Raw genomic sequence first — 26,712 nt, 5'->3', positions numbered from 1 at the left:
TTCAAGTTTGAAACTGGTGCTCATTGACAAGGTGTGACTCTCATCTCCAGGCCACGGTCAGCTATGACCAATGTTCTCGTGCCTCATTACACAGCTTGTGGGCGGTTCACCATTCCTCGTAGATACGTCAGATAGTCCGTGTCAAAACGACAACAGATAGAATAGTTTTGTAGCCTGTGCGGTAACGGGCACCTCGAAATGCCATAGCTTCTTTCTGCCATTCCGTTACATCTCAGTGTCTACCAATCTTTCTCTACTGATTCGATACAATCGACCGCCACAAACACACCACTTAACTTTTGTGAGTTGTGTCTGAGGTGAGGGGGCACGTGGCTGCCTGGAACCAGTTCTGTGCTGTGCTCAGTGTTCCAAAGAGAACAGTGTGCTCTCTTTAGGGGTGAATAATATTTTGTCCTGTTACCTTAGATAGGTCTCCGCCTTTTTGATAATAAACTTCAATTTCATCAACATTCGTCACATAACACATATCTGAATGAAATTTTGTTTCTGTTCTTGTTGACTGGATAAAGACAGGTGAGGCTGTATGTCAGAACTTTTATGGAGTGTACAGTGTTCTTTCATAGGACACTAAGAAAAAACACAAAAAACTGAGATCAGTGCTTTAAACAGATCACAGAATAGATACTCTTTTTAACAATCAAAAGTTTGAGACAGTGTTTGTTGAACATATTTTAGCCTTACCAGCTGAAATTTAATGGTTGTTATCCTAAATTCACCTGTCTTGTTGGATGTTGCAAACACTGTTGGTGGCAATTATGTAGCTTTACGGCTCTTTTAATCTGAGAAGTTTACTTGTGGAGTAGTAGACCATTTGACGAATATCTCATTGTACGTATTGTATCAAATGGAGAATTCATTTGAAAAAACTGTAAAATGCCAAATGGCTGGCAAGTATTTAGCTTCAAAAGGTGAAATTGCAGTAGTACCATTGGACATATTTAAAAGCAGAAAAAAGTGCCTATCATTGTACATCATCCCTCCTGTAACATTTACAGACTCAACACATTTACGGCAATTATTTCATTATCTAAGATGATTTTGTATGCACGTGCTTGTGGTCTTTCTTGGATAAAATCACTTATTTATTTATTTAGCGTATGGCATCTACAGAGTAAAATTGCACACATACTATTAATTAATATAATAAATGAATTACAAATATATTATTAAATGATTGATTGCAAACAACAATATGTGAAAGATTAGCGAGACAGCCACTAAAGATATTACAAGTCCACATCTAAGCAGGTCATCCACTGAACAGCACGTGGAGCAGCATTCATGACATCCCTCCATTCTCCTTCAAACCTCCTCGCAGCACATTCGAAGATCAGGTGAGGGATTGTTTGTTCTTTTGCACCACAGTCGCATCGTGCATCATCAGTGAGTTTCCATTTGTGGAGAATGGCCTTACACCTGCCGTGGTTAGTCCTCACACGATTAAGTCTGCACCAAGTTCTTCTGGGCATTTGCATTCCTTCCACCGGCATCGAAGGATCAGAATCAGTGATGAGAGGATGGTGATTATTCAGCGACCAGTATTGCCTCCATTCCATTGCTATGTCGTACCTTTCTGGGAATTTGAGGACTTCATCTTCCCATATAGGTTTCCTGGATTTTAGGCGGGTAGTTGGTAGATGGTCCAATATTTTTCGGATAGGTATATCTTCAAAGACAGAGGGTCATTAATTTTTTTCCATTCTCGGATAGCTGCTTGTTGCCTTCTGAGGGAGGGAGGAGCTATATTGTAAAGGGCATGAAGCCAGGGAAGTGGAGTCAGTTGCGGAGTTCCTCATGGTGGTATTAAGCTTGACATCTATTTTGTTCGTGTGTGAGCTCTTGTACCAGAGTGGGGCGCAGTATTCTGCCACCAAGTAAACAAGAGATTGTGCTGCAGTGTGTATGGTGTTAGCTTGAGCTCCCCAGGAGGTTCCAGTCAACTTTCTTAATATGCTATTTCAATTTTTTATCTTTTGACTGGTTATTTATAGGTGTTTTTTATAGGTTAGTGACTGGTCAAGAGTTATTCCTAGATATTTTGGATGGCCGTTGTGCATCAGTCGCTCATTGCAGAATGTTACTTGTAACTCTCGTCTTGCCTCATGGTTGTTCAGGTGGAATACGCTTACCTCAGTTTTATTTGGATTGGGGCAGAGCCTCCATTTCATATAATACTGGCTAAGAAGTAGAAGGTCCGTTGACAGAGTAGCTTCCCCCTCTTCGAATGTCTTGCTCTGAGTGGCTATTACAATGTCATCTGCATAGCAGAATTTCTCGGATAAAATCACTGTCAGTTCCAGAATACTTAGCTGAAAACTATAATGGATGACTGATTTCTTTGGGCCCACCTGCACAACCATTAAATACACTAAACACCACTGGTGTTTGATCTTGCTGTCAGTTTACTCTTTTTATGCTACTGGTTAATGAAATTTATTATTTATTATTAAATTTAATTAAATTTATTACTAGCCAACCGAGAAATGCTTCGCAGTTGCTAAATATGTATAGGAATTGAATGTATATATGAATCTCTGTATCCACCCTCCCTCTTTCCCTCTCCTCCTGCCCTCCTCTCTTTCTCCATTCCTCCCCCTCCCTCTTTCTGTGTCCATTTTCACCACCTTCCCCCTCACTGTGTCATTCTCATCCTCCCCCTCTCTCTCTTTCATTCTCCTCCTCAAATGGTTCAAATGGCTCTAATCACTATGGGACTTAACATCTGAGGTCATCAGTCCCCTAGACTTAGAACTACTTAAACCTAACTAACCTAAGCACATCACACACATCCACGCCCGAGGCAGGATTCAAACCTGTGACTGTAGCAGCTGCGTGGTTCCGGACTGAGCGCCTAGAACCGCTCGGCCACAATGGCTGGCTCTCCTCCCCCCCCCCCCCCTCTGTCATTCTCCTCCTCCCCTTCTCTGTCCATATCCTCCTCGTCTCCCTCCCCCCTCCCTCTGTCCATCTTTTCCTTCCCCCTCTCTATGTTTATTTCCTTTCCCTTCTCTGTCCGACTTCGGAGCCTTGTTTAAATTGGTTGGGATCATTGGTAAACAGGGCACAAGAGAGAACTCTCCAGCTGCTGTGTCTATGAGGATAGTAGCTTCAGGACAATATTTTGCATACCGTAATTTTAATCTGCTGACAGGTAGGATTATAAAGTTTTTGGCAATTCAGATTCTATAGTAGGATTCTAATCATAAGCCGATAAACTGTAAATAAAAATTTCCTGTCTTCTGTTAAAACTGACTGCAAGGAATGAAATGGAATAGCATGTTGTTGTGTGTACAGATTTCATTTAAAATTTTATATAAGGAGAAAGAATATATATAGGACAAACAATCTGTCTAATGAAACTTCCTGGCAGAGAAAAACTGTCAGGGTGTGTACGACCCGAGACAACCGGGAGAAAACCGGGAAAAACCCGAGAATTTTTTCATCCAGGAGAAAACCGGGAAAAACCCGGGAATTGTTTAGAATTCTGGGAATTTTTCATTGTTTTAGTTTTCAGTTAAATTTTTGTGATTTTGACTGGTAAGAAACAATACTCTAACAGAGGATATTACTGTATCCTGCTACTGCAGAATAATACTGCAGCAACAAAACATGAAAAATAAATAAATAAAACTTCAGTTGCAAAGGAAATGCGCCATATACAACAACAAAACAGTGCTCATACAAGTGTCTGCCAACTGCAAAGTGTGTCAAAGGCTTTAGGAAGACTTTAGTGCTTCATAACAACAAATTGCCTCTGATGAGCGTGATGTGTCAACTGTTTAAATTAGATTCGTTTGAGCAGTTGCTCTTGCACATGCGCAGTTGAGTCATGTATGAGTAGTACCTTCTCCCACTTCTGGTTACAGAAGTGTGGCTGGACGCTACTACTTAATATTGTCCCGGCTGGGAAATAATAGTAAATCTGGGGCTGATGCATAGAGCAGTTTGAGTTGTGGTGGGGCGGTGGGTCGTCTCCACGTGACCTGTGTTTACGTTCTGTAATTTTGTTGTTTCCTCTTCGTTTGTTGCTCTCACGTTATATGATAACAAAACGGATTTTTGTGGCCAGGAGCTATCAAATGAATTAAAATACATTTGAATAATTACGGAAGGCCAAAATATGTTATTAGTTTCAGATATTATTTCCACCTTTCTAACAGTCAAGCTTAATCGCCTTGCAGAACAATGAAGTTATTTTTGCTGGTTTGCTAAAGAGATTCCATTAATCTTTTCTGCTGAGGCAGTCAATTTATTTGAAATGAAGTATTTTATTTCACACTATTGGTTAGTTTCAACTGTTCACTGCATTTCAAGTGCACGTATGGCATTATTCCATAATAAAGAACCAAACATGAGATAATACAGTACTGGTACTTCAAGAAAATTTACATACGAGTGTGCATTTTAAGCCGAATTATGCATTTTAGTATGGTTCACGAAATTCCAATGCTCTTGATGTATCCTCTGATGTCTTGATCCTTGTACGAGGCAATGTAAGATCTTTTAATGTTTTACACATACAAACATATATATGGGCTTTCTGCGACATCGTAGCTGCGCAAGCGCGGTGACGCCTGTATCTGGAGCTCTCTTGCAACTTACGAAATGAACCTATTTCTAACAGGTTGCGGGGAAAATATTGCGAATGGTGGTTTCGAAAGCATTACATTCAAAGCAAATTTCCTTTTACACAATATGAACTATGTGCAAGAATGTACGATGAATTTCTTAAACCACAAAGAGTTTGACTCTGATTTAAAAATCAACTCTTTGAGGACGACCATTTAGAAGAATTTCGAGCCCAAATCAGACATTTACGTCGCAATTAAAAATTTTACTGGCACATTTGTGTGATGTATCTTAAAGTGTATCACGCGCAAAAAAGATCAACATTATATATGGAAGCTTAACTTCTCTTCCAGCTTATTAATCTTAGAGACCAATATTATATACGAATGCTATGTATATTAATTTAACTCATTAACTTTTCTTATTTGTGTGTTCACGCTACTGAAGAGTGATCTTGCTATTGGCTGACTATATCATGTGACCTATGCTGGCATCAGCTGCCGAGATCATGTGACATGAGTTATGACTGGTCTACAAAAGCGCATCATAATCTCAATTTCAATGCTTCGGAAAGTGACATGCGTTGTTTATTATACCTCCGTAATACGAAAATATGTAGCTGCACATCAAAGGTCTTAAAAAACGTGTCCCCGCCCCCCCCTCCCTCCCCCCGAGTTTCGTTTTCAAAAGTGCCGGGAAATTCTACATCTGTATATAAAACCATAAACATTCAAAGGGTTGATGAGTTTTACACTTGGTATATAAAACCATAAACATTCAAAGGATTGATGAGTTTTACAGTGCCGAAGAATAACTTAACACAGAAAAAGTGTATTTCCACCCGGGTGAAAGTGTATTTTTAACTGGGAAATCCGGGAAAAATCTGGGAATATTTTTTACTTATCCACGTATACACCCTGACTGTGTGTCGGACTCAAACAAGGAACCTCTGCCTTTTGTGGGGACTGAGCTACTCGAGCACAATTCGTGACCCTCCCTCAGAGCTTCACTTCCACCAATACCTCATCTCCTACCTTCCAAATTTCCAAAGACACCAGGTAAAGTAGTACTGAATCATATTTCTCTGTGAACCCTGACACATAATGGATGTACTCCACAAATGAATGGTCCGTGATGTTATGAGGTTAGATACTGAAAGATTTTATTTGTGTTATAGAGAAGAGAAGAGTCTTATTAAGTGTTCATAACCATTTATAGTGGTAAACAGCAGTTTCACTGCACTTGGAAAATTATTTTCATTGTTTGCAGATGTTCGGTTACCCTACTGGTCTCGGTGCTCTGCTTGTACGCAATTCCAGTTCTGCTGTCCTCAGAAGGGATTACTTTGGAGGAGGGACTGTTCAGATTGCATTATCAAGTGAGAGATTTCACGTGCCTCGAATAGAGATCAGTGAGCGGTGAGTACAGCTGTATACAATTGGTTACCGTATTCTCGCACAAAGGGCTACTTTAACTTGGTGGAAGGAGTTTAGAATCTACATTTTAATGTTAAATCTATGCTCCCAGTGACTAGACATTTGTTATATCAATAGTTTCATAAACAGCTATTAGTGTTGTTGTTGTGGTCTTCAGTCCTGAGACTGGTTTAATGCAGCTCTCCAAGCTACTCTATCCTGTGCAAGCTTCTTCATCCCCCAGTAACTACTGCAACCTACATCCTTCTGAATCTGCTTACTGTATTCATCTCTTGGTCTCCCTCTACGATTTTTACCCTCCACACTGCCCTCCAATACTAAATTGGTGATCCCTTGATGCCTCAGAACATGTCCTACCAACCGATCCCTTCTTCTAGTCAAGTTGTGCCACAAATTTCTGTTCTCCCCAATCCTATTCAATACCTCCTCAATAGTTATGTGATCTACCCATCTGATCTTCAGCATTCTTCTGTAGCACCACATTTCAAAAGCTTCTATTCTCTTATGGTCCAAACTATTTATTGTCCATGTTTCACTTCCATACGTGGCTACACTCCATACAAATACTTTCAGAAACGACTTCCTGACACTTAACTCTATACTTGATGTTAACAAATTTCTCTTCTTCAGAAACGCTTTCCTTGCCATTGCCAGTCTACATTTTATATCCTCTCTACTTGACCATCATCAGTTATTTTGCTCCCCAAATAGCAAAACTCCTTTACTACTTGAAGTGTCTCATTTCCTAATCTAATTCCCTCAGCATCACCCGACTGAATTCGACTACGTTCCATTATCCTCATTTTGCTTTTGTTGATATTCATCTTATACCCTCCTTTCAAGACACTATCCATTCCGTTCAACTGCTCTGTCTCTGACAGAATTACAATGTCATCAGCAAACCTCAAAGTTTTTATTTCTTTTCCATGGATTTTAATACCTACTCCGAATCTTTCTTTTGTTTCCTTCACTTCTTGCTCAATGTATAGCACTCTTGCACAAGTCTCTTTCAACTAGACATGTTGCAAACTAGGGAGCTTCATTAGCCAGACATATATGAGGGTCATTCAATAATTGAAGAGATAAGTTGGCCTGGGGAAAAAACTTAGTTATGGCATTAAGTTGGCAGCACAGAGATAAGCCCTGATCAGCTGATTTATCGACATTGCTTTGTTTATAGCCTCAATAATACATTTCAAGATGGTGAGTCCGCTCAAAATGTTCACATTAGTTGAACAACGTTCTGTTATTCATTTTTTACTTGCTGAAGACGAGAAACCAGTGAATATATACTGTAGAATGTCTAAAGTTTATTGTGAAGGTTGTATGAATGGTGCAAATTTTTGAAAGTGGATAGAACAGTTCAAAAATGGTTGCAACTCAGTGACTGATGAACACCATTCCGGCCAACCAGTTGCAGTTTCAGCTCCCTCACTTGAAAGTCGAATTGCTGACTTTGGAAATGATAGTTGATAAGGTTCAAGTTAGTACTGGTACTGTTAATAACATTATCTGTAACAAGCTGAAGTACCACAGAACATGTGCAAGATGGGTCCCAAAGGAGTTTACGTGGCTACACCACGAAAGAAGGTTGAGAGTGTGCACAGAGCTAAAGGAACATTATTAAAGAGAAGGTGTGCACTTCCTCAAAAAATTTTTAACTTGTGATGAAACTAGGCTTGAATATTATGAGCCAGAATCAAAAAGACAAAGCATGGAGTGGAAGCACACCAACTCACCTGTCAAGAATAAAATTCAAAAGCCAAGCATCAGCCGGAAAAGTAAAGTTGATGGAGTTTTGGGATGCTGAAGGTCCAGTTTTTTGTGATTTTCTTGAATAGCAGTGTACAATGAACAGTCTATTCTACTTGGATTTGCTTTTAAACAAGCTGAAACCAGCCGTGAGAGAGAGACGTCATGGATCTCAGAGGAGAGTTGTCATTCCCCAGCAAGACAATGCTTGTCCTCATATTGCTCAACTAACACGTGAAACCGTCAGCATAATGTGCTGGGAAGTACTGCCTCATCCCCCTTACAGTCCTGATTTAGCACCTAATGATTTCCATTTGTTTGGTGCACTGAAGGAGGCATTACGTAGGAAGAGGATCCAGGACAATGAGGGCGTGAAAAAATATGTGGGAAATTGGTTCAAACATCAAGATAAAGAGTTCTTTGTAACCAGAATAAAAAGGCTTGTAGCCCGTTGGAACAAGTGCATAAATGTTCAAGGGGATTATGTTGAAAAATAGAAGAAGTATTGTTTTGTAAAAATAAACACTTTCTTCACATCAATTTGTCTCTTTAATTATTGAATTATCCTCATACTTTCCTCAGGTTGTGGTACTCCAAGCCGTAGAAGCGCAAGAAGCTCCTTGTTGTCTGAAATAATGGGTTGTTGCTGTTGGTGGTGGTGGTGGTGGTGGTGTGTGTGTGTGTGTGTGTGTGTGTGTGTGTGTGTGTGTGTGTGTGTGTGTGTGTGTGTTTTAACTTATTCAGCATATAATTCTATTTCACAACACACAGGAATTAAAAATTATAAATACTCTATTCCCCCCAAATGAACTTCTTACTGTAATCTCCCCTTTTACTAAACAACCTCAATTTTTGTGTGCTATTTCATCCCCATTGTTAATTGTTTTCTGTATCACTTACCTTGTATCCTGAAACTTCTCGACTCTCCCAATATTGCTCTGATTCCCGAGGAAAGACATCAGCATTTGTCGAGGACAGTTACTGTGCATACATTTTGATATGTATTTGCATATTTTCCATCACTAGCCCTTTTCTTTATTGTGCTTTTCTGTTTTTCACATCTTTCTGTTTTCTCCACATATCATCTTAGTTCCTGATAGAGAAATCTGTGTTTTTTGAAGCTTATGTTCTATGAATATTTTTGTGTTAGGAGCACTCAGTTGGGTACATTTATCCACATTTGAATCTTCTTGAAGTTTCGCCTTTGACTTCTAGTCTTGGCTTTTCATGATACCAAATAAGACTAACATTGGATATTGAATGTATATAGAGAAGATCTAAATGATTAATGGAAAATCTCATATAAAGATGTGAAACAAATACTATCAAAGAGATAGAGGGGCTGGCCAGTACTTACCTCAGCTCAGTACAGCCAATAGATACACAAAACAGAACTGAAAATTTATGTTCCTAGCTTTCGGAACAAATGTTCCTTCATCGGGGAGGAGAGAGGGGAAAGAAAGGGAAGAAGGGAAAGGAGATTCAGTTACTCACAACCCAGGTTATGAAGCAACAGGGAAAGGAAAATAGGGAGGGTAGCAAGGATGCCATGCCTCCATCCTTGCTACCCTCCCTATTTTCCTTTCCCTGTTGCTTCATAACCTGGGTTGTGAGTAACTGAATCTCCTTTCCCTTCTTCCCTTTCTTTCCCCTCTCTCCTCCCTGATGAAGGAACATTTGTTCCAAAAGCTAGGAATGCAAATTTTCGGTTCCGTTTTTTGTGTATCTATTGGCTGTACTGAGCTGAGGTAAGTACTGGCCAGCCCCTCTATCTCTTTGTTAGTATTGGTATATAGAGAAGGGCAGCATAAATGGTCACGGGACTTTTGATGTATGGGAGAGTGTCACAGAGATACTGAAGAGACTGAACTGGCAAACTCTTGAAGACAGACAGGAATTATCCTTAGAAAGCCTATTAATAAAGTTTCAAGAACTGGCTTTCAATGATGACTGTAGCAGTAAGCTACAAACTCCTAAATATTACTCCCATAGGGATTGTGAGGATAAAATTAAAATAATTACAGCATGCACAGAGGCATTTAGAATTGTTTTTGCCATGCTCTATATGTGAATGGAACAGGAAAAACTAATAACTGGTACAGTGGGGTGTACCCCCTGCCATGCACTTCACAGTGGTTTGCAGAGTGCAGATGTAGATACTTATATTTAATAAATAATATAAAATAATAATATGTATATCTTTAGTGACTTTGGCCTGACTGTAACAGAACAGATTTTATAACAATATTAGAACACATAATACATTATAAGTAAAAACAGTAAAGTCACTAAAAATTGCCTGGAAATAATGAATTTCCTATAGCTTGTGCTTTGACAACCAATAGCTTTGAACAACAAAAGAAAGTTTTCAAGTAGATTCTCAGAAGTCTATTTAGAAAGGATGCTGTTGCTTTAATGCATATGCCGAATTTTGTGGAGTGGAAAATGTAGCCATTTGGTTAAAGGTGCCATTACAGCCTTTGGTTTTTCTTTTCTTTGTTGACTCTTGAGTATTTTGTTGAAGACCTTTCTGGAAAATAGAGGCCAGCGAAAGTGAAAAATGTACAATAATCTCTTGGCTGTTATGAAATAAATAAATAAATAAATCCAACCACTCATCAGTAACACATTCTTGCAAACTCAAGCAGAAAATGTCCATAGCAGATTCAGTAAACTCCATAGTGGCTTGCCATATACTTCAGTCCTCCTTCAGTTGTCTTCCACTCGTACATTTGTGACCTTTCAGAAACTGCAGCTCACAAATTCATCAACTTCACATCAGTCTCATCAAGAGATTTTACTGTCATGGAGGGCATCCTATACAATGACCTTCAAAAGATCACTTCAAAAATCAGCCCTGGAACTTCGTCCACCAAAGATAGAAATAACTCTGTAATAGTGGGTCAAACTACTAGCCTAGAGTCAGGTTCAGGAGTTGCACATTACGGTACAATACTGTCTGAAAGTAATTGCGTGTAACCTTAGACATAACCTTATCATACCAGCACCATCTTCAGAAACTGACTATTAAACTTCTGGAGCTGTGATGGATTCCCAGGCAGATGAGTCAAAACTTTCTGGAAAGCAGACACGAATAGGCTAAGAACAATTACTTTATCATTAGTATATTCATAAACTGAATACTGCTCTTGTGTATGGCTGAATGGTGCCCATATTTCACAATGAGAATTATACTTGGTACATTGCTTCCCACCCCTGTACAATGGCTACTCATTGTGAGTATACTGACAGACCTCTGACAAGCTCAGGATACCTGTAAGACTTTTTCTGTATCAGTCAGTTGTTGGAAGATATGAAACGTTACCAGTACTTTATACTGACACTTCTCTCAATGTACTTTTCTGGACTTACCAGACACTGCCAGAAGCTCTTAGTGGCAGTTACGTCTCTTAAAGCTAGCAAAAGGAGACAGTTCAAAGAGCAGAGAAATATTTTACAAGTTCATGCACCATGTGAATGTGCACTTATTTGATATCATTAGGCATACCATCTGTAAATCCATAGTTACAGTTCCCTTTTCAGTTACGTACCCAGCAATGGGTTATTGTCCCTCAAGTAGGGGTATAAACAAACAAACAGACAGGCAAACTCCGTTCAAACAAGCCTTGAAGGCACAATGGTACTGACCGACTGCCATGTTATCCTCAGCTCATAGATGCCACTGGGTGTGGATATGGAGGGGCTTTCCCAGCTGTTGTCAGTTTTTCTGACCATAGCTGCTACTTCTTGATCGAGTAGCTCCTCAGTAGTTCCTCATGAGGACTGAATGCACCCCGCTTCCAACCGCATTCAGCAGACCCAGGCGGTCACCCATGCGAGAGCCAGCTGAGCCTGATGGTGCTTAACTTTGGTGGTGTGACGGGAATCGGTGTTACCGTAATGAAAAGGCTGTTGGCTCGAGTAGGGGTACAAGAGTTATCAGAATGAGAGCTGATGTCACAATGATTAGAAAACAGAGAATTTCTCAAACTGTGTTGCTGTCTTGCTGATTTGATTGAAATTATCTCAGAAAACAGAAAACGTGTAAAGTACAGTCGTGTCATGAGTGTACCCACTTGTACACAATTTGTGTGTTGTCTGAGGAGCAGTCAGTATTTCCCTCTCCAGCTCATATCTGTCCACATGGGAAAGCCTCCAGGACACCAAACTCAGCATTTCATCAATTTTTGTTACCTATGTTGGATAGCAAGAAACTGGTCACTATATAAGCGCCTGAAAGTCTCCAATTTGCCTACCATAGTGATTTTCTTCATTGCAGTACCAATTTAAAATTAAGCTACTAGGAACTGAACACATCAAAAGTTTGTTTAAAAATAACAGTTAGGTCCACAGTATAGGTTTGGCAAAATGTCCATTTCAGATTATGTCCAGGAGACTGGAGAACTGCTCTCCTTGCATCCATAAGGCAACATAAGAAAGTGCTCCCACAAGATTGAAATCTAATAATCCTGACCAAAGATGCACAAGAATTAGCTGATACATATTTTTCACCTAATGAAATGTGGTGATGGAGGTAGTCTGTCACATCCTTTTGACCTTGACAACATCCGTGACCTTTTTGCTAAATAGACTTGCTTCTCCCTACCTGCATTGGTCCAAACTTAATAGAATATGCTGTGATGTAGAAAGAAGTGCTCTACATCAACGTGTCATATTAGAATCTCATTCTTGTGACTAACACACTGGAGTGAAGCCATTGTAAAGGCATTCAGTGGAAGAGCTGGATCATACATGTGTAGGGTGATGAGATGTCAGGATAAATCTGGACATGTCCTTCTTTTTATCTCTTTGTTCGGAGTCCTGGCAGATTTTTACATTGTCCTCCTTTTTTGCAAAGTTGACCATAATAGAATTATATTTGCAACTATTTTCATTCTGTCGCTCTTTTTTTTTTTAAAAAAAAAAAGCCGAGTATTTTTGTGAAAGTACGCCTGTTGATTGTCATTCAGAATCATTACAACTTGACAACTTGCAGAATACTTTTTCAGTATATCAAGACACAAGGCAAATGCAGAAAGAAATTTTCACTCATTACAACACAGTAGATTGATGACTGGAACAGGTTGAATCTCCAGTCTGTCAGAGGTTTGTTGATGGTCCAGTATAAATTAAAAGAACTTTCCAGTACTAAGGAAGCCTACTCTGGTACAGAAAATTGGATCTTCAGAGAAGTACCAATAAAAGTTAAGGAATGTATGCTTGTCTATTAATTAATTAATTTATTAAATTTGAAATATATTTCTGTGTGTCCTCTTTGTTTTTCTTTGGCCTCGTTTTTTGTACATCTGCATCTAGTACGTCCATAAGTATGTCCATTAAGGCACTCACTTGACTGAAAAACCCTATGACTGTGCAAGATCAATAGAGAGCTTTAAGTCTTCCATCTTTACTCTTTTTAATTTTCTAGATGTGAATCAGTAGCTCTGTGCCGAAGTGTCAGAATGTGGATCCAAATGCTCAGGTTCGATTCCCGGTCAGTTTTGTGGTTTTGATTGTCACATCTAACTGCTTTCACCTCTGACAGAGTTTGTTGACATGTCAGAGGCCAAATTGCGCCATGTTCCAGAGTCTGTGTTAAACTGTAGATCTTGTTCAACAGTTCAGAGCTGTGAGATTACAGTTTGTGGAAGTTGTAGGATAGAAAATTATTTCTCGGTGTCTAAGACAGCTCGACAATTTCTTTGTTTTATGTAACATCTGGAAATATATCTGTTTGAAGTGTTGGTAATAAAATCCTAGAAGACTACTAAAACAAATTTTCTGTAATTTAAACATCATTTTCTCAAAATATCAGTTATGATAATTCTCATTCCTATGGTAAAAACTAGGTTTGAAGACGGTACTCTGCCATTCCTGTCAATCGTAGCAGTGCGGCACGGCCTGGAAGCGGCGGAGCGCCTCGTCCCGGGAGGCTGCGGAGGCGCCTCGGCGGCACGCCATTCGCTCTCGTTGGCCCGTCGGGTGTTTTACCACCTCTTGCACCTGCACCATGCAAATGGAGCACCGGTGGCCGTCTTGTACGGAGACACAGACTACAGCAGTGTCGAGACCCAGGGAGCGGTCGTCAATTTTAATCTGCTGCGGCCTACGGGGGAATTCGTCGGTTTTGTCGAGGTGAAGGAAGATTGGCTTAATTTTGTTTCTTTCATTATTTTTTGTGTATAGTTTTGCCGTGCGAGTGTTTTAGTAATTTGTTTTCAAGAAAGTGTAGAATTTAAAAAGGAAAAAGAAACTGAATAGGTCACTGTGCGACAGTCGCTACACAATTTTGTGGTCATTTCAAAACTAAAGTTTGATTAAAACCAACAATCGAGCCCCTGGGGAAGACAGCATAATTGCTGAATTAATAAAAACTGGTGGTGAGACTGTAATAAAGGAACTGCACGCACTAATATCAGATATATGTGAAACAGAAACTATGCCAGGTAATTGGAAAATTGGAATAATTTATCAGAAAGGGGATAGAACAGCATGTGAAAACTATAGAGGTGTAACACTCCTAAGTACAGCTTATAAGATCTTCACAAGTATATTAAACGCAAGGATACAGAAGTCTGCAGAAGGCATATTAGGGGAATATCAGTGTGGCTTTCGACCAGGCGGAGGAACAACTGATCAAATATTTGTGATAAGACAAATGATGGAAAAATTCTATGAATATGACATAGATCTGCATTTTCTATTCATCGATTTCAAACAAGCCTTTGACAGCATAAATCGGCAAGAACTATACAGAGTACTGAAAGAAGTTGGTATATGTGCTAAATTAATAAGACTGATCAGAATGACAATGACAGAGACAAGAGCAAAAGTAAAGGTCCTTAGCAGAACAAGTGAAAGCTTTGACTTTAATAAAGGTGTGAAGCAAGGGGATAGTCTCTCCACTGTCCTATTCAATATAGCCCTGCATAGTGTAGTAAATAAAATCAACAAAAGAGGCACCATATTTATGAAAACTAGCCAGATATGTGCATACGCCGATGACATTGCTATAGTAGGAAGAAACACCAATACACTCCTAGAAACATAGCAGACAATGGAAACAGAAGCCTTAAAAATTGGCCTCATAGTAAATGAAAACAAAACAAAATATGTAGTAATGTCACAATCTGAGGCCAGAAGAACCCCTAAAAACCTAAACATCAATGGGAAATGCTTCAGTGGAGTGTCCTCTTTTAACTACTTGGGAGCCCTAATAACAAATGACAACAGTATTGGAAAGGCTATAAGGGAAAGAATACAAGCAGGAAACAGAGCTTACTTTGCAAATATGCAGCTTTTCAAAAATAGCCTTGTTACAAGAAAAACTAAACTGCTAATATATAATTCCCTAGTCCGCCCAGTTACCACATACAGCTCAGAGGTATGGACATAGACAGAACACGATAAAAATGCACTAAGAAGCATTGAGTGGAAAATGCTACACAAAATCTATGGGCCAATAAGGGAGGAAGAAGGCTGGAGAACATGCTACAATGCCGAATTACAAGAGTTAATACAAGGCAGGGACATAATAAAATTTGTGAAATCACAGCGAATACGATGGCTAGGACACATGGAGAGAATGGCAGAGGATAGAATTCCAAAGAAAATGATGAAAGGTATGATCCATTCAGTTAGGCAAAAAGGGAGATCTAGAAGAAGATGGATCGACGAGGTAATAATGGATATCACCAATACGAGAGTCCAGGGGTGGAAAAGAGCAGCAAATAACCGAGAAATGTGGAAGAAGATTGTTGAAGAAGCCAAGGCTCACCAAGGGCTGTAGCACTACTGAAGAAGAACTTCAGTATTTATTTTTGCTTCCAGTTTCAGGATCCCGGCCATTGATAATAATAGTTGCATATGTCCTCTGTCTGATATGAGGAACATGTTGGAGAAAGTAACAAAAATAAAATGCATGTTTTCATTAAAGTACTCATCAAGGGCATAAAAAGTGTCTTTTATTGCTACTTCTTGTGCTTTATTTCTAAAAGTATTGGTTTTACTTCTCATTAATAACAGGGACAGTTTTATCAAAGAATGGGCTTGGCATATTCCTCGTTATGACTTCTGCTCAATTCCATGAAAAGAATGGATCATCCTTCTTATTTGACCAGTACTCATTTTGTGTTATCGTGAAATAGGGGAGAGAGTGTGCCAGATAAGATACACTATTAAGAGTGGCAACCATTAAAACACAGGAATTTCTGATTGTGGCAAGATATTTTTATGAAATTTCTATCAGCAACTTCCTTCTTCGAATGTGTAAACATTTTGTTGGCTCCCTACAACATTGGGAGAAATGGCCGTAGTAATAAAATAAGAGAAATGAGAGTTCAAATGGAAAGATTTAGGTGTTCATTTTTCCCTCTTGTCACTTGAGAGTCGAATAGCCTGAAAGTGAACGTGATTTTGCTAAACACTGAAGTGTGAATTGCAGAGTAGTCATATACTTCCAGATGTTTGCTGGTATTGAGAAAACGTGCTTATTTTTTATGTGCCCATTGTAGAGTCTTGATTAGTATTTAGTAGCAGAAAAGTCTGTATTTATGTAATTTTATTCATTGGTTGGGTAATAAGTAATGTTTCCTTTAAGACACTTGTTTGCACTGTTTTTTGTTTTTGGCAGTTTCATACATTTGGGGCATCTTCATTTTTTATTAACACAAATACATTTTTTTTTCTTGTTAGGAACATACGGGATGATGATAAAGCAGAAGTCATTTATGATTATTTCTACATGACTTCAATGTAGACTGAAGCTAGGCTCTTGCAGATTTAAAATAACAGAGCTAGGATTTCATAAATATAACATACTCTTCACTTGCAACAAATAAACATGTTACGTAAGACAGCCGATAGCTTCTCATTGGAACATTGCTTATTGTGTTACAGGTACTCAACATGGCAAATCTGCACAACATTCAGCTAAGGACAGGATGCTTTTGCAATCCAGGGGCATGTCAGGTGCATCTCAAGCTCTCTTCAGATGATGTCAGAAAACATTTCCAGGTATGACGTCAGTACTACCAACTTTCACAAAACTTTGTTGTATACTTTTTCTTGAACTTCTGTCACATGTAGCTTTATTACTTAGTACTATAACATATGATGAGATAAAAGAAATTATTGAGATAGTGAATGGAGGTGAAAATTTAATTATGATGGGGACTGGAATTTGCTAGTAGAAAAAAGAGGAGAAAGAAAAATAGTAGTTGAATATGTACTGGGGGAAAGGAATGGAAGAGGAAACCACTTGGTAAAATTTTGCACAGAGCATATTTTAATAATCGGCGACACTCGGTTTAAGAACTATGAAAGAAGGTTGTATATATGGAAGAGCCCTGGAGGCATCGGGAGGTTTCAGACTGATTATAAGGTGTTAAGACACAGATTCTGTAGCCATATTTTAAATTATTAGACATTTCCACACACAGATGTGGCCTCTGTCCACAATTAATTGGTTATGAACAGTAGATTAAAACAGAAGAAATTGCAGAACAGTAGGAAACAAAGGAGATGAGACCTGGATAAACTGAAAGAACCAGAGGTGCTTGAGAGTTTCAGTGAGAGTATTGGGGAATGATTGACAAGGAAGGGGAAAGGAATGGAGTAGAAGAGGACTAGGTAGCTGTGAGAGATGTAACAGTGAAGCCAGCGAGAGGATCAAACAGGTAGAAAGATAAGACCAAGTAGAAATCCTTGGGTAACACAAGAGATATTGAATTTAATTGATGCACAGAGAAAATATGAAATGCAGGAAATGAAGCAGCAAAAGGGACTACAAATGTCAAAAACAATGAGACTGACAGAAAATGCAAAGAGGCTAAGCAGGAATGGCTAGAGGAAAATGTAAAGATTTAGAAGCGTATTTCACTAGTGATATTATATATACCACCTACAGGAAAATTAAAGTGGCCTTTGGGGAAAAGAGAAGCAGCTGTATAAATATCAAGAGCTCAGATGGAAAACCAGTCCTAAGAAAAGAAGGGAAAGCTGGAGGGTGGAAGAAGTATAGAGGAGTCTACACAAGAGAGATTAACTTGAAGGCAACCTCTAGGTCATCTTCCCTGTCTACAAGATATGATAACTGCGAGAAGAATTTGACAGAGCTGTGAGGACATATGCTGAAACAAGGCCCTGGGGATAGATGACATTCTATCAGAACTACTGGTAGCCTTGGGAGAGACAGCCATGACTAAACTATTTTCTATCTGCTGTGCAAGATGGTATGAGTAGGCAAAATATCCTCAGACTTCAAGAATAATGTAATAATTCCAATTGCAAAGAAAGCAGTTGCAGACAGTTGTGAAAATTACTGAACTGTCAGTTTAATGAATCATGGTAGCAAAATACTAACAAGAAAGGATTCTAGCTCGGGGTGGATCAGTTTGGAGTCTAGAGAAAGGTAGGAACACATGAGGCAATTCTAACCCAACGACTTCTCTTACAAGATAGGCTAAGAAAAGGCAAATGTATATTTATAGCATTTACAGACTTAGAGAAAGTATTTGACAGTATTGAGTGGAATACTGTCTTTGAAATTCTGAAGATAGCAAGTGTAAAATATAGTGAGTGAAGTCTGTTCACAACTTGTATGAGATTTGGGGGTCATGAAAGGGAAGCAGTGGTGGACAAGGAAGTGAGACAGGGTTGTACCTTATCCCCAGTGTTATTCATATTGCACATTGAGCAAGCAGTAAAGGAAAGAAAATAAATTTTTTGAGTAGGGACTAAAGTTCAGGGAGAAGGAATAAAAACTTTTGAGTTTTCCTGCAACATTGTAATTCTGTCGGAGACAGCAAGGGACTTGGAACAGCAATCAAGTGAAATGATGTTTTAAATTTGAAAGTGTGTGAAAAAATAGCATTTGACAGGGCTCTCAGAGATTGACACTAAGATGATTATGGGACCAATGGAAGTGTTGTGTAATGAAACAATGGAAAATCCAGGGTGGAATATAACAACATTATGAAAAGGAAAGTTGGTAATCACAGTATAGCAGGGATGCTGAGTCATAGATAGGAACAATGATGACTGCAGCCTCTGGCAGCTGAAGTTGCACTGCAAGTAATAGCAGCAGTTCATGATGGGAGTAGGAACTGGGTGGAGGTAAAGAGAAGGCTGTGACGGGGGAGTAGGACAGATAGCAGAGGGCAGCTAGGTGCAGGCAGGAGGTTTGACGAAGGGCAGGGGAGAGGTGGGGGGAGGGGTAGTGGAAAAGGCGAGAGGTAAAAATACTGGTTGCATTAGTGGACTGAGGGCTGTGTAGTGCTGGAATGGGTTAAACGGGTGAGAAAAATGACTAACGAAGGTTGAGGTCATGTGGGTTATGGGAACAGCTCCCACTTGCGTAATTCAGAAAAGGTGGTGTTGGTGGGAAGGATCCATATGGCACAGGCTGTGAAGCAGTCATTGAAATGAGGGATATTGTGTTGGGCAGCGTGCTCAGCAAGAGGGTGGTCCACTTGTTTCTCGGCCACAGTTTGTCAGTGGCCATTCATGTGGACAGCCAGCCTGTTGGTTGTCATGCCCACATAGAATGCAGCACAGTGGTTGCAGCTTAGCTTGTAAATCACATGACTGGTTTCACAGGTAGCCCTGCCTTTGATGGGGTAGGTGATGTTTGTGACTGGACTGGAGTAGGTGGTGGTAGAAGGATGTATGGGGCGGGTCTTGCATCTAGGTCTATTACAGGGGTATGAGCTACAAGGTAAGGGATTGGGAACAGGGGTTGTGTAGGAATGGACGAGTTTATTGTGTACCTTCGGTGGACAGCGGAATACCACTTTCGGGGGAGGGGGGGGGGGGAGGGGAGGTAGGGGGGGGGGGCAAGGGAAGGATATTGGACAGGGCAGCAGTTAGCAATTCTCATTTCAGGGCATGACGAGAGGTATTCAAAACCCTGGCAGAGAATGTAATTCAGTTGCTCCAGTCCTGGATGGTGTTTCACCAGTGTGGGATCTGTACCAGATAGGGTTGATAGAAGAGATAGGAGCATGCTTCGTTACAGGATCATTTAGTAATCGCGAAAGCATTATGGAGATGATAGATAGACTCCAGTGGAAAACTCTGCAAGAGAGATGCTCAGTAGCTCAGTACGCACTTTTGTTGAAGTTTCGAGAACATACCTTCACCAAGGAGTCAAGCAGTATATTGCTCGATCCTACATATATCTAGTGAAGAGACCATGAGGATAAAATCAGAGAGATTAGAGCCCACACAGAGGCATACTGACAATCTTTCTTTCCACAAACGATACTAGACTGGAATAGAAGCGAGAACTGATATAGGTACTCAAGGTACCCTCCGCCACACACTGTCAGGTGGCTTGCGGAGTGTAGATGTAGATGTAGATACCTCTCATCATGCCCTGAAATGAGAAATGTCTTGCCCACTACCATTCCCACCGCTCTCACAGTGGTATTCCGCAGCCCACCAAACCAATACAACATCTTCATCCATCCCTACAAAACCCCTGCTCCTAACCCCTTACCTTTCTGTAATATACCTAGATGTAAGATCTGTCCCATCCATCCCCTCACCTCCATTCTATTCACAAACATCATCTATCCCATCAAAGGCAGGGCCACCTGTGAAATCACTCATGTAATCTAGAAGCTAAGCTGCAACCACTGTGCTGCATTCTATGTGGGCACAACAACTAACAAACTGTCTGCCCGCACGAATGGCCACCGACAAACTGTGGCCAAGAAATAAGTGGACCACCCTGTTGCTGAGCATGCTGTACAACATGACATCCTACATTTCAGTGACTGCTTCACAGCCTTTGCCATATGGATCTTTCCCACCAACATCAGCTTTCCTGAATAGTGCAGGTGGGAACACTCTCTGCAATATGTCCTATGTTCCTGTAACCCTCCTTGCCTCAACCTTCGTTAGTCATTTTTCTCACCCATCCAACCCCTTCCCTGTTCCCATTCTAGCACTACACAGCTCCCATTTCACCAACACAGTCAATCTTTCTACTTCTCTCCTTTTCCGCTACTTCCCCTACACCCAACCTCTCTTGCCCTCTGTCTAACCTCATAGCTGCCCTACTATCTCTCTACCTCATCCTTGCACACTCCACAGTAACACTTCACTGTCCCCACCCCTACCATGCTATCTCCCCCCCCCCCCCCCCCACACACACACACACCTAGCATTCTCCTTATCCCCACACAGTTGCACTTCCATCATGCACTGCTACTGTTGCTTGCAGTGTGGCTTCAGCTGCCAGAGGCTGCCATCCTGTGTGTGTGTGTGTGTGTGTGTGTGTGTGTGTGTGTGTGTGTGTGTGTGTCCGTTGTCTGTTTTTGACAAAGGCCTAGTTGGCCAATAGCTTATATTGTGACAGCCTTTTTGTTGTGCCTATCTCTGATTCAGTATGTCCACTATATGAACTGCTGTGTAACTTAGAGTGGCTTTGTGTTTGGGGGCTGGAGGAAGGGAGTGTAAAGTACGCTGTGTTCAGTTGCATGTTTAGCCTATGGGTGGTCAACTCGTCTCTCGGTCATAGTTTTGTGACGGCCATTCAGTTTGGATGTACAGGTGGTTGGTGGTTGTGTTCAAATAAAATGTTGTGCACAAATTACAGCAGAGCAGTATGAATATATGGTGTCACAGCAGTATGAATTAATAAAATCTTGTCGGGCTTCCAACTGTGCCCGTGGTTAAAATCCCATGAGCGTTCAACTGAGCTCTCCTTGAACATTGCAAGTGGTAAATGAATACCGTGTCGCAGTGGCCTTGCCATTACATAACTGCACTGCTGGCTGTGAAGTAGCTGGTGCTTTCTTCCTCACCAAATACGATAATGTTTTCATCCCGCATTCATTGTGTCCGTATCGACTTTGTGGTGGTCAGGTCCCAAGCTATACTGAGCTGCAAACCGCCACCTTCACTGATGGTGTTTCCAGGTATTTTCATTTCTGTGGTTTCTTTTGTGATGCTATCCCAAAATCCCGCCATTATCATAACGACAGACATTTTGTCGAATAGAAGTCAGTGTCAATTTTCAAAAGCATGTTCTGCCATGGCTGATTTTTCTGGATAGCGTAGGCATAAACACACCTCATGTTCCATTCAGAATTGTTCCGCAGTGCATACTGTATGGCAAGCATAGTAGCAGCCACATTGACACAGTATCTCGTACATTCCAGGCCTTCTGATGATCCTAGATAGCCTCGTGAGCTGTCGTAGTTCTGCTGGGAGCCTGAACACTTGTGAAATATTGTCTCTCTTCAGGAGCAGCTAATCTTTCCCGATGCTGTGCCACACAGAGACAAAAATGCAAGTTTTTTGCTCTTTACTTTGGCAGTGTTGTAGCCATTTTCCTGGAGTCCTTTTCGGAGGTGGCTGAGTTCCAGTGGCAGTTTCAGCATCTGAGATGACCTCAGCTTGGTGGACACGGGTCTTCTGAATGCTTTGTTTTTGGGCTGGATGCTGGTGGCTGAAAGTGTGCACCTACTGATCAGTGTATGTGGATTTTCTGCAGACACTGTGGCTGAGGTGCCCATTGGTTTTCCAGCAAATGAGGAAAGGGAATGCACTATCTATCAGTACTTCCATCACGAATACCGATCAGATGATCTAAGAGTTCTCGCAGTTTATCATGTCCGTGGGGCCAGATGATAAAAGTGTCTTTGACATAATACAAAGCCACATCTTCAAATTTCTCCACAAAGGTTGGCTATGGATTAGCTAACAGATTTCCCATCACCACACTGTTCATCATGTAGGAAATATGACGATGTCAGTGTGTGCCTAAACAACCCCACTATAGTACTATCAAAAAGCTGAGAGAGGTGATCTATACAGTCTTTGACAGGAAGATTTGGAAATACACGTCAAAACTGACCATTATATCACTCTGCCCAAGATGCTGATGTTTTAATTCAGCTGATAAAATCATCAGTGTTCTTGATGCGATGCACAAAGTGACCCATATGCGATGAAGGGAGGCTGACCAGATGTATTACCACTCTATAAGTTGGTGACCCAATGGTGTTCACAATGGGGTGAAGAGGAGAACCTGTCTTGTGGATCTTTAGTAGCCCACAAAGCATAGATGACTGTTTTAGGAGCTCTGACATCTTTCTCATTATTCTCAATGTCGGGTCTCTTGCCAGTTTCCAGTAGGTATCCTCCTCGAGGATGAACTGAATTTTAGCGTCGCAGTCAGCTTTATTCGGAATGTCAGATGCTTTGTCCTTGTGAGCTGGCAGAACCACGGTGAAGGGGTCATTATGGAGTGCTTGAAGTGTGCCGCATTCAGTGCTAGCAAATTGGCGGTGGTTTAGATTTTGAGATAATCTGGCATGCTTCATTATGAATTTTGACCCCAGTCTCACTAGGCATCTTGCAGATTGCTTGTCCGGCCTCATTTATAATAGCAGAGATAGGGGTATGCCGAGGCACTGGTGCGAAAATGGCAACTGCACTGATATTTCTCCCCATTCATGTTGATGACAGTTTGTGCTGCAACATGTTGTTGTTGAGAGGGCCGGATGAATTTCTCTTTCTGTTTTTCTGTGGTTTTCTTCTGCAATGACACCTTTTGTGTGACAGTGGCAACATCTACCCACTTCCAGCCTGTTTCCTAGAGTTCCTCTGTCTGTTGCAGACGGACAGCCAGCAGCTCGTGACCTTTTGAATCCAGCTGCCTCCTAGTGAATAGTAACTTTCCCCGCAGCAGGGCAAAACTGGCACAATGATAGATTCTTATGGCCACCGAGGTGTTGATGTGATGGCTCAACATGCAGATTGTGGAATTGTGTCCTCGTCTCTGCAGTGTAACAGGAAGGCTAAAGAGCCTAACAGTTAGCCTTCTTAGCATGCAGCTTCCCCTGCCACTTAATACTGCATCACGTTTCTTCCCCACAGAGGTATGTAGTGGACAAACGCGTGGTCTTGCGGCAATACGAATTAATAAAATCTTCTCGGGCTTCCGGCCACATTGGGTAAGATGAAGAGAGGTACTGACGTGAGTGCCATTTTGACACTTAAGAGAAGTCTGAAGTTCACAGCAGTACCTACTGTGATATTGTAAGTGGACTGAACAAGTGATCCGCAAGATGCCTAGTGAGAGCGCCGACAAAATTTGTCACAAAACGTGTCGGATTATTTGAAGATTTAAGTGACCTCCGACTAACTTGACTAGGGCTGAGTGCAACAGACTTCACGCACTCTGCAGTGACCCGCTCACTGTGACTCTGCCAGCACACAAGGGCAATGCATCTGACATTCTGAACAGAGCCGACTAGAAAACTAAAATTCAGTCGATTCTCGAGGAAGATGCCTACCGGAAATTACCACAGGATTCAGTGTTGAAAATAATGAGAAAGGCATCAGAGCTCCTAAAACAGTCATCACTGGAAGAGGCCATCAATAAGAATCTTCTCCCTCAGGCACTGAAACCACCTACGCTTTATGGGCTACCAAAGATCCACAAAACAGATTCTCCTCTTCACACTATTGTGAACACCCAGTGTGTCAGCAACAAACAAAACATCTGGCCAACCTCCTTTCATTGCATGTGGATCACTGTGAGTATCACATCAAGAACGTCATCAATTTTATCAACCAAATGAAATATCTGTGTCTTGGGCGAGGTCATGCAGAGGTCAATTTTGATGTGGTCTATCTATTACATTACATTACATAGGTTGTACAGAGTTTCAGGTAGAGAATAAGGAAACAATTGACAGGAATGGGGGAAAGAAATACAGTAGAAGAAGAATGGGTAGCTCTGAGGGATGAAGTAGTGAAGGCAGCAGAGGATCAAGTAGGTAAAAAGACGAGGGCTAATAGAAATCCTTGGGTAACAGAAGAAATATTGAATTTAATTGATGAAATGAGAAAATATAAAAATGCAATAAATGAAACAGGCAAAAAGGAATACAAACGTCTCAAAAATGAGATCGACAGGAAGTGCAAAATGGCTAAGCAGGGATGGCTGGAGGACAAATGTAAGGATATAGAGGCGTATCTCACTAGGGGCAAGATAGATACTGCCTACAGGAAAATTAGAGAGACCATTGGACAAAAGAGAGCCACTTGTATGAAAATCAAGAGCTCAGATGGAAACCCAGTTCTAAGCAAAGAAGGGAAAGCAGAAATGTGGAAGGAGTATATAGAGGGCGATGTACTTGAGGACAATATTATAGAAATGGAGGAGGATGTAGATGAAGATGAAATGGGAGATACGATAATGCGTGAGAGTTTGACAGAGCACTGAAAGACCTGAGTCAAAACAAGGCCCCGGGAGTAGACAACATTCCATTAGAACTACTGACAGCCTTGGGAGAGCCAGACCTGACAAAACTCTACCATCTGGTGAGCAAGATGTATGAGACAGGCGAAATACCCTCAGACTTCAAGAAGAATATAATAATTCCAATCCCAAAGAAAGCAGGTGTTGACAGATGTGAAAATTACCGAACAGTAGGTACTGGGAGATGATGAAGCTTGCACAGGATAGAGTAGCATGGAGAGCTGCATCAAACCAGTCTCAGGACTGAAGACCACAACAACAACAACAACAACAACAACAACAACAACATCATCTATTACATGTGTTCCTGTCAAAGACTGCATAGATCTTATCTCCCAGTTATTTGGTAGGACAATCATGCGACTGTTTAAGCACACACTGACATTGTCGTATTTCCTATATGACGACCAGCTGATTGGTGTGGCAATGGGAAGTTCATTAGCTCAATCCGTACCCAATTATGCAGGAAGCTGAAGACATCACTTTGGACAAAAATAAGCCAAATTGCTTTTAGCAATATGTTGATGACACATTTATCATCCAGCCCCATGGATGTGATAAATTAGGAGAATTATTAGATCAACTGAATGGCATTCACATTCACATTTGATTTACAATGGAAGTAGTGATAAATGGTGCATTTCCTTGACTTGATCTCCTCATTCACTGAAAACCAATGGGCATCTCAACCACAGTGTCTCCAGAAACTATGCACACACAGATTGGTATATGCATGCTCTCAGCTACCACCTACCAGCACAAAAACATGGTGTTCTGGAGATCCTCATGCATTGTGCCGAAGTCATCTCATATGCTGAAAAATCTGCCACTGGAACTACGCCACCTTTGAAAAGGCTTCCAGGAAAATAGTTACAGTCACCACGAAGTGTCACAGGCTATTTTTAGTGAGACTGACAAAGAAGAGAGGAAAAAAATTGCATTTTTGCCTTTATGTGGCACCGCCTCAGGAAAGATTAGCCAGCTCCTGAAGAGACATAATATTTCATCAGTGTTCAGGCTCCTAGAAAAAATACAACAGCTCATGAGGCCTGTGGAGGACCATGTAGGGCTCACATCAGAATGCCTGGAGAGTATAAGATATCATGTCAATGTGGCTGCTGCTAAGCTGGCCAAACAGTATGCACTGTGGAGCAAAGCCGGATGGAACGTGAGAGGTGCTTATGCCTATGCTATCCAGGAAGATCAGCTGTGGCAGAACACACTTTCAAAAATCGGCATCAAATTATATTTGACAAAACGTCTGTCACTATGAGAATGAAGGGATTTTGGATACAGCATCATAAAAGCAGCCATAGAAATTACAATATCTGGATATGCCATCAATAAGGATGGTGGTTTGCAGAATAGCACAGCCTAGGTCCCGGTCGTCACAAGGTTGAAGTGGGTGCGAAGGGTGTGGGGTGAAAGCATTACTGTATTTGGTGAAAATGTATGAGAATTCTGCAATGAATAAAAAACTCTTTATTCCAAATTCTAGGGATGTGAGTGCCCCCACTTGCCCTCCCTCCTCGATTGCAGACAGCTGTGTGCTCCGTTGCAGCTATGGGAGGATAAAGACATTTGAAATCTGTTTGTGGACTGGATTTGTAGCTAATGTCCTTCTGTGATGGTGTCAGTAGAACTGTCAGCATT

The 26,712-nt window shown here is 40.9% G+C and overlaps 1 protein-coding gene across 1 annotated transcript in view; it reads left to right on the top strand.

Annotated features, from left to right (window-relative positions):
• Positions 1-26,712, top strand: part of LOC124718852 (molybdenum cofactor sulfurase 3) — a 162,483-nt gene that overhangs the window by 56,646 nt on the left and 79,125 nt on the right. The window contains exons 6-8 of the mRNA XM_047244477.1: positions 5,860-6,008; positions 13,628-13,913; positions 16,677-16,793. Of these exons, the coding sequence (XP_047100433.1) occupies positions 5,860-6,008; positions 13,628-13,913; positions 16,677-16,793 (552 nt within the window). The remainder of the gene's footprint in view (positions 1-5,859; positions 6,009-13,627; positions 13,914-16,676; positions 16,794-26,712) is intronic.

Source organism: Schistocerca piceifrons, chromosome 10 (assembly GCF_021461385.2).
Source record: "Schistocerca piceifrons isolate TAMUIC-IGC-003096 chromosome 10, iqSchPice1.1, whole genome shotgun sequence".
Taxonomy (NCBI): domain Eukaryota; kingdom Metazoa; phylum Arthropoda; class Insecta; order Orthoptera; family Acrididae; genus Schistocerca; species Schistocerca piceifrons.
The sequence above is the reverse complement of the archived record's forward strand: the minus strand, read 5'-3'. Positions and strand labels throughout refer to the sequence as shown.